This window comes from Galleria mellonella, unplaced genomic scaffold, assembly GCF_026898425.1.
Source record: "Galleria mellonella isolate WM207_F2 unplaced genomic scaffold, CSIRO_AGI_GalMel_v1 utg213, whole genome shotgun sequence".
NCBI classification, from domain to species: domain Eukaryota; kingdom Metazoa; phylum Arthropoda; class Insecta; order Lepidoptera; family Pyralidae; genus Galleria; species Galleria mellonella.
The window spans coordinates 1,499,700-1,509,385 of NW_026442039.1; the positions used below are offsets into that span (position 1 = coordinate 1,499,700).

The 9,686-nt window shown below is 30.0% G+C and overlaps 1 protein-coding gene across 1 annotated transcript; it reads right to left on the minus strand.

Moving 5' to 3' along the window:
• LOC116413574 (cuticle protein 19-like) lies at positions 1-5,897 on the minus strand. The gene is made up of 4 exons (XM_031913527.2): positions 5,818-5,897; positions 4,381-4,530; positions 1,016-1,182; positions 1-302 (listed from the first exon to the last, which is right to left on the minus strand). Exons 1-4 carry the CDS (start codon positions 5,827-5,829, stop codon positions 254-256), a joined length of 378 nt encoding a protein of 125 aa, XP_031769387.1. The 5' UTR covers positions 5,830-5,897; the 3' UTR covers positions 1-253.
• Positions 5,898-9,686: the final 3,789 nt, after the last annotated feature.

Sequence of the window (9,686 nt, forward strand, 5' to 3'; positions counted from 1 at the left end):
AAGTGGACAAAGCTTACGTATCACAGACTTATAACTTACTATCATGGAGTTCTTAATTTGACTGATTTTATTCTAATCTTATAAAAAAATAACATTAAATACTTCAATAAAAATACAATTTCTTTTTTCAAACAGTATATTTTCGCCGCAGTCTTAAAACATAAAAGTCGATGTCGACCAAAGACTATCTACATAAGTATTAAAGGTTTAATATCACATATGGTGTATGGCAATGCGCCACCATTCTTGGTAACTAGTATTGGTGTTGGGATGCTCCGCTGTTCTCAACTACCGCGTTGAAGCTGCAATCAAAAAATATAATTAGTCAGTTTAATTATTCAAATAAGATGCTAACAATTTGGCCTTCAAGAGAAGGAAACGTATCGATGAGATAACATGTTGATAAATGACATTTTCAATCAGGTTTTGGTTATATTTAACTAGTAACGTAACGTTCGTCATGCTAATGTCATCACCATCATAATTTTGAATATTAAAAAGGTTTATCAATGTCTTCTGTCGCTGTCCTGTAATATTTATTTAACATATATTTATAGTGTATTAATATAACGTAACAACTTATAATTGCAGCCTTCTATTTGTCTACCGTTGACCATCGCTGTAATTAATTTATATAAATTTCATAAAGCTTAACAATTATTGAATTAATTCTTATTGCATATTTTTCAAAGTCAATCTAATACATATATAGTACTTTATTTCAAGTAGCGAATGTAATACTCAACATGTCTATATTTCGTCAAGCATATTAGAATGTAGCGTACCAGGATGCAAGCCTATTGCTAAGATTAGTTTGTTAACCGTATTTATTATTATCGGAGAGTTAGCTTGAATTTTAAATTGATAAACAAAGTTTGTTCCTCTAAATTTGATGACGGCCAGGTTAGAATTTATGAGCTCTTAGTCTATATGTAGGGGTAGTATATTACCAGTACATGACGGTCTTAATCTTGCTCGTAATTTCATTGTCAACGTTATATTTATAAAAACCTACCCATTGTGATCATCGGCGGTATATGTGACTTTGCGGAAGGTGCCGTCTGGTTGGAGGAGGGAGTATTCGCCTCTTACGACGTCACCATCGCGGACCTCATGTTGGGTCTTATGGTCACCAGTGTGAGGGTCAGACACGGAGTAAGAGTAATCATATTTGGGGTGTGCCTGAAATAAAAATAAATAGGTGATTTTTAAATTAAAATTTAAGATTTTCAAACTTTCTGATGTAAGATATATCAATAGTAACTTATTTTAACTTGAATAAATTTTTAATATGAAATAGGCGCGGCATTATTAGGTATTTATTTGTCCTATTTATTCTCACACAAATGTCTCGAATTCTATTTTTAGGTGGTACATGAAAGGTAAGAAAGCTATTTTAATCTTACTACTATATAATTTAAGGTTTTGTTAATTTTACATTTTTTATATGTTTAATTATATAATCGTAACAACAAATATATGTTTGATACCTGTATGGGAGCTGACCATTTTAAGTAAAAACTAATATTAAAATTTATACGAAAAATTAAATAATAGTAAATAACAATGAGTTGTGAGTATCATATGTGTAAGAGTAATCTGTGTATATTCATGTTATCATTTACGCTTTTCTGTTTAAAATATTTCTAGCAGCTTAATAACTACACTAATGAATAAAACACTTATTAATAAAATAAATGTCCTTATTAGAAGCTTGTTTTTTTTCTATAGAATAAAACGAGTGATTATTAAAATCTGGGGAATAGCAAACAAAACAAGTGTGATTCAATGCTTACTAATAATAGTGCATGATCGATATAAAATTAACAAGGCTCATGCATTACATAGGCATTATGTTACGTATCGAGTTACTAAACGCCAGTTTTGTTTGTAATAAGATGAATTATTACAATTAATCATATTATGTTTATGTACAAGTGTATGTGTGTGTGTATGTAATCAGTATTTTTTTAGATGAATTGTGTTACGAAAGTTTGGTATAGTAGTCCTCTTGACCTTAATTTTATTGAGTAATAAGTGCCATAATATTATAATAAATTAGTAACGTTTAATTAACAAATTATAGCAGTTATAATTTCTGTTGGTTTTTTATGTAGTACTATATGGAATTTAAAAGAAAATATTAAAATCTGTCAAATGAATTGCTTAATGTTGCATTTAGGTCGACACTGGACCAACAAAATCCACATCTGCCATTAAACGAGCGTGAGAGCACGCGCCAGTTTATGCAAACAACGGTCCATTTCCACTCGTATCATGACAGTCATTACGTCCCTGTCGTAGACGCTGTGTCGCAACGCTCTGGGAACAGCTACGTTATCGGCCCTTCAGTCACGACCAGGATTTGCTGCTGAGATTTTATGTAATACACAACTGGAATATTTCAAATTATTCTATCGATTTACGACAGCGTCATAAATAGGTATGTGAACCGTGAAATCTCTCAGATTATCGATTCATTGATTTACGACGCGCAAAGTGTTGTAGGCTATTACCTACATTTCAGATCCTTGACGTAAATAATGTAAGCAAGTGCCTGTTTGTAGTTAATGGGGTATAATATCTTTCGCTTGGTCCCAAGAACTTGTTTTCGATTTGACATTTCTAGGACAAGGAAGTTTATGAATAATTACGTTATTGTTACCTGTAGTAAGAACAATTTGTTTAAAAAATGGAAATTTGATAGTATCTGGAAACAATTGGATCATAATTATAGTAATTGTCATTTTAGATATTAAATTATTTCTGACAAGTCAGTGTTCAACAATAAAGCTTTGCTTATATAATAACAAAAGTCTTACGCTATTACTCATTCAACTGCCTAGAGAAACAAGCTAAATGCCGATATACCTGCATTACGATGTCTGATTTGCGTGCATACATTACCTACATTTTCTCTGGGGAAATTTAATATTACTTATTCGCTTAAATTTAACTATGTGTACTGAGAGGATGATGCAACATAAGCAACAAGGACTGTTATAGTCTCAGATCTTATCCCGGAAATAGCTTCGATTGTATTGGATCGTACAGCATGCGCGTTTTCGCAAGTTATCAATTAGCTAGTTGCTATTGTATTACGTCACTAGCGAAGTAATACAGGCCTAGGGAAACAAAACCAGCTTCGGTGCTCCACTTACGGGTCAGATATTAGTATGCATTTGTTTAGTGTAAGAGTTAATTAGCAGAAAATTACAAGATAGCTACTGTTACAATTTTTTACATACACATCCTTGACCAATTTTTTAGAGGTTTTAAATGTAATGAATTTATGGCTGGTATGACAGAGGTGTCGTGTTGCAATAATGGTCTTTGAGATTACTACTGTGTGCACATATTGCGAGTTCCTCGCCACAATGTTCATTAACTGAAGGTTGGTTATAACTTTGTCTTTTTGTATGTATCATTTTGATATTTTGCAACTGGCCGCATTTCAAATTAGTTGTTGCATTGTCTAGTGTATCCATCTTTTCCGGATCACTGCTTCTTTTAACGATGTGCTCCTATTGGGATTCTATGATGAGTTTAACATATTACATTTTTAAAAGGACGATGTAATTTTTTATGACTGATTATTCTTTATTTTTTTAGTCTTTGGCTTCTATTTCTCTGTTTTCTATAGTCCTTACATTTGATTTATTTTCAAATGAAATATGGCAAATACAATGTATTTTAGTACATATTTTGTAATATTTAGTTAACGTAATAATATCATTAAATGTTGATATTAGCATCTGTTGAATGTGCAATTTACGTATTATTTGTTATACAGAATAATTTAACTATTGACATGATAAACAATGTATAGCGTATTCAATTAGGTGGCCTGTCTATATAATTGATAGTGGTATCAGTTAGATTTAAGGTACCAAATATACTCATATTTGTGATAGCGCATACAGTGTTGCAGCGTTTTGTCTTGTGGGATCTTTTTTGTGTTACAATTTCTGTATTGTCGGACTGCCCATCTTATTTAAAATATACAATTTCCTGTACAAATGAAGTTATTTTTCTCCAAGGAGTCGATTTTTCAAAATTCTGAACTAAAAGATATCTTTCAAATAGAACAAAAAAAAAAAAACCTGATGGTGGTTGTCATCTAGAGAAAAAAACACAAGATTGGATTTCATTGTTTTTGTAAAAATCTTCCTCGGTGTCATCAATTGTCAGAAAGTCGTTAATCTATCACTTTACTAACATACGTTATTCCTCATTTTCACCTTTTATAACTATCAACTACATAATACAATTAAGGAAACTTATTATTAACCATAATTTATATTATAACATTGTATTTATTGTAGTAGCGCTTTTGATTTTCCAATAAATAAATTGTTTGTTTTATATTTATTAACTTACGTGATAATCAACGTTTCTGTCATCATAGCCTCCGTACTGGGCGACCTGTGCTACGGGTGCGTACGCAACTGCTCCTTGGTCATAACCTCCGTATCCAACCTGGACCACTCCAGCGGACACCAACGCCACGAGGGACAGGACGACTGCGGCCTGGACAATATTAATTAAAATCTTGAATTCTTTCATAGATTTTTATTAGGAAGAGTATTGTTAGTAATGGAAATTACTAATTTCATTGCTGGTAATATAAGGTACAGTCTGGTCGATGTCTACCCGATTCCTTCGTGTAATTAATTCTAAATTCGTCATGATGGGCGAACTGTGTTGTTCTTATCCTCACCTATGTCATCGCTCCCTTCCATTATCATTCAATTGGGCCCCTCTAGTAACTACTATTAATAAAACATGTAATAGTGATAATATTATGTGTGAATTATTCTTTTTCTCAAGAGCAAGTCTTGTTTTCAATCGACTTTAAAAAGAAGAAGTTTTTCAATTCGTTTGTATTTTTTTTATGTTAGTTTTTTAAGCTACCTCATCATTTCGTCAGTTCTAAATTGATTTGAAAGATTCTTTTTTAACTAAAAGGATATATTTTCAGATTGGTCTCATAGAAATTTTATCAAAATCGGTTTAGTAGTTTAGTTTTTAAATCAAAATAACTAATTTTGTCTGTTTTGGGGCACAATCTTTAAATGTATTTTTATAATATTATCTTTTGGATAACATTTATAAATATGGAAGTAGAAAGTTTACGGCAGTTTTGTGGAGTTGACGTTTAGAAATAACGGAAACATACTGCTAATAATTTCTATTACATTTTCCAGTTATTGTTTTTCAGAAGCAAGATTTAGATTAACTATATAGTATATATATTTAGAAAAAAAAATAAGTGATAAAAAGAAGTCATGTATATAATAGGATAGACATGATTATTAACTAGTAATAATTAACGTCAAGATAAAATTGAAATTAATAGTGGATAAATGTCTGAACAGTTTGAATTAGATTGCAAACTATTTCTTACAATGTAAATGAGTACTTTTACATTAGGACTATTATTTGCAATTTAAAATTACATATACAGAGAAAAATGCCAATCAATTATTAGTGCAAATGAAAAAGCAATAATAAAATTATAACTTGAATTTGGAAAAGTATAAGAATGAAAGAAGTCAAAATTAGGTTGTGTACGTGATTTGATGCAACAAGTAATGAGGGTGGACTTTTAACCTCTAATTTATTTATATAGAAATGTGTTAATACATATGTATATAGACTTCAAAAGAATTTGAAATTGGAGCTAAGAAATGTATCAAACACGACTGTCGAGAAACAATGAATCCTTGAGGTTGCTCCAAATCACTTATGGCGACGTTTCAACAAATCCTTTCACTTAATTTCGCAACGGGAGATTATATCACGAATTACACTTACTTTAGCGATCATTTTGTGTTTGAATTAGGTTTGCTTCGTCTCACCGACTATACACAACTGTTGCCGAAGAGCGAAGCTATCGACTTTTATATTAGTTAAGCAAGATGCGACGCGTGTGCTCTGTCTACGCTAGAAAGAATACGGTAGTTTGATAATAATACAGCAATTACGTAAAATTATTCAGTGTTATGCATGGTTCAAGGTGAAATTAATATATGTATCAAGTCAATAGACGCAAGGAAAGCAAATCAATTTTGAATCCAGTAGTTGACCAAAGTATTTACAAGTAAGTCTGCGTAAACGTTGATGGTTCCTTTCTTTTAACATATGCTAGTCTAAGACGTGACTACACCGTGTGCCAAAGCTACAATCAGGAAACGATAATTTCAACGTTTTATGATATCAGTAACTTAAACATAATATAGATGTATCAACTAAAGAAAACATGACAAGTTAACATATATTATGTTAACTTATAAAAATTTAGAAATGTCTCTCTCTTCTTCCATCAGTTTGCTGTTATAAATATTGGTGTAATAGAGCATAATTCTTAAGGCGATAAACATAGATAAAAATTTTCATGACAGTCTTCTTTAGCGGATGACATTGATATTGAATCTGGGACTACTAGTTTGAGATTAAATACCAGCATAATTTACTCAACGTTCTAAAGGTATCTATGTCGTAAAAGAAGAAATAAGTAATAAAAATTTAGTTATTATATTATGTTTAAATACGTTAAGTCATTGACATAATAACAAATCTTCTTTTTAGTTTATGATACAAGAGATATCTGACTTGATCTTAGTCTGGATGGAGTTACTAAGTCCACTCGAACTAATTAAAGTCATATACTTATGCGTAACGCTTATTCTGTACATATAATTGCATGCAATGATACTTAATATCAAGGAGATCGTCAGCTTAGTAATACTTATTTTCCAGTTTTAGAGGGATTTTCTATAATGTCAATTTCTAGCACAGGCTTTCAACTAGACTATAATTCGATTTTTTTAATGGGTGATAATGATATGGTAACCCCGCCTGCGCTATCGGTATAAATTGGCGGGGCATCAGTGAGACATGACAGATGAGGATGAAAGTAGGTCAGTTAGCCCATCCTGACAAAATCAACTGGAATTAAACACGATGGTTTCCAGGGGAAATCACGTGGAGGTTGACCTATTAGGGTATATTGCATGTAATGGGACTATTTGACCCCATTACTACCAATACCTTTCCCCCAATTTCGAGTATTAGGTTTATTTATAAAAGTAGGATTTCCGTTAAGGCAATTAACTGTTTACAACTAGTCAGTTATTGTCGCCATCTTTAAATAGTGTGCTCTATTGCTTAGCACGTATTTTTTAAATAAAATAATGCCCATATTACTCGCTAATATTGTTGCTTTTGTGTTTATCCAATATAAAAAAAATGAAAGGCTTTCTTTTTTATTATATTAGACTAGGTAACTTTTTAAAAAAGATTTATATGTTAAATGTTATTACTTTATTCGCTGTTTTATAATGGGCTTATAATTGTATGTAGTTTGTACCATCATTTTTGTTTGTTTTAAGTGGTAATTGATGGTCAACTGCTCGTTTTGGCATGATTTATGTAATCAAGACAGCTGTATTTTTATTTTACAAGCAATGCGCAACCTGAATTAAAGAAGGATCGTGCATTCAAAGTACATTACGGCGCGTATTTAACTTATTATGTACTAGTCCTTGATATTTTTTTAATTGATGCAATTTCATAACTATTGCAAAAATTCAAATTTTTTTAATAAATGTTGAAATAACATTTGAGCTTAGCAAGTGACGTGTTTACAATTTATGTTCACCAATATATGTATAGAGTTATCGTCAAATCAATAAACGTTTGGATATATAATCTAGATATTATGGTTTCATTACAACTTAAAGAAAAGCCAAATAAATTTTGTTAGTCGAAATTATCTCAGAAACTCTAAATTAAGATGAAATAATTCAAAATATTACAATATGATTACACGTATATCAATGTGTAAAATTTGTTTTTATATATAACTAATCTGTGTCATTTCATACGAAAACTGTAATAATTAATCAAGTAAATCGATTAAAAATATACTTTCTGATACAAAAGTCCTCACCTATTTTACACCATTACTGGCCAAATTTTGACAAGTTCTTTCTCATTACTTATGTAGGTAATAAAAGCAATTTACTATTTAAATTTGGTATTTCTAGTTTTATTAGTTTCGGCTGTGCGTTGATGAGTTAGTCAAGACATTTCTCTATATTTCATCCCTCTGTTACACACTTAGGAACACAAATTTTAAAAATGATGAAAGTACGTTTTTCTTTAATTATTATTTAAGTGTATTTATAGTAAATTTCAAGTATCAATCGGTTAAAAAAATTCTAGACTTATATTTATACTCTTAGGGATCAATTTTCGAAAAATTATTTTTTTCTATTGAACCCAATGTAATTCAGTAGTTTCAGCTGTGCGTTGATAACTCTTTCAGTCAGGTATTTTCTCTTTATAACATAATATAGACTTGTGCTACTACTATCAACGTTACCCGACTATATTATTGTTGGGATACATATTCGTTTGTTCCCATTTTTACTAAATTCTATTGAAACATATATTGAGTAGATTAATTCTCAAACTCATCAGAATTGTATATGACACTGTTATATATAACAAAAATTTACTATTATGTAATCATATTGTAATAAATTAGTATATAATGCCGACTTAATTTCGATAAAATTTTAACAAACTAAAATACCATTAAAACCAGTAAATGCTAATTAATGGAACGTTTTCTATAAAATTATAAATCTGTGCAAGGTTAAAATTTTGTAACAATATGCTTATTTTGCTCTTTACGATACATATTAATATGTATTAAGTTAAAGGCCAATATCAACTCATGATCCTGTACCGACTACAGATCTTAATATAAAATATTATATTTAATTGATGCTATGGATATTTTCATTTAAATGGTTTAGTTAGAAATTAGATTATGTAAGTATTCCAAATGTATTGCAATTAGGTTTGCTATAGAAATATTAGTCATTCGAATTATCGGAAAAATAAAACAAAAATATTTAAATTTTAAAGTTGGAACTGAAATACATATTTTTTACAAATTATAATATTAATGATATAATCAATTTAATTATGTATTTTAAGAATGTATTGTATGTATGTGTTTTTATAGATGCTTCTCTAGGTACAAATAATTTTTCGGTACAATAAGGACGTTTATAATCTAATTAATGATTATAGACGTATTAAATTTTAACTTTAAAAGTATCTCGAGAAATGAACAAAACCGGACATTTTCCATGACATTTAAAATACGCTACCACATCGTATGTCATGACGGATATGACACTCATAAGATATACAAAAATGCCGTGTCGTTATCCTATTTCATAAAATCAATGCATATGCATCAGGTTGATGATCGATGATCTTTTTTAAAATGGTTCCAGATTGCAGTTAATCTTTTTAAACTTATTAATACTTTTAATATGAAATTTTACTAAACGTAAATATAGATACATAATTAGTTATGTATAAGTTTAAGCTTACTTCTTTTTTGTTTGAAAATTGTCACATTATTTACACCGCTTTATCTGCTGAGATTGTTGCTCTTTTCCACTTTGAGTTTGCTGGAAGAGAGTTCTTTTAGAGTTAAGTTCGCCTTTGTACATTTACATATCTGTGTCATATTTTTATATACTATCATTGTGTACAATAATTAGAGTTAGATAAAAACTATTTGTATCTAAAGCACACATATCAAATTACAGTTTAAAGACGGGCAACAATAAGTACTACAAATAATTTTGGTATATAAA

Bases quoted from the DNA above. Each gene is read 5' to 3' on its own strand.
- LOC116413574 (XM_031913527.2), bottom strand. The intron at 1,183-4,380 runs GTAAGTTAATAA...TTTTTATTTCAG, and splicing joins ACAGAAACGTTGATTATCAC to GCACACCCCAAATATGATTA. The intron at 303-1,015 runs GTAGGTTTTTAT...TTTTGATTGCAG, and splicing joins ACCGCCGATGATCACAATGG to CTTCAACGCGGTAGTTGAGA.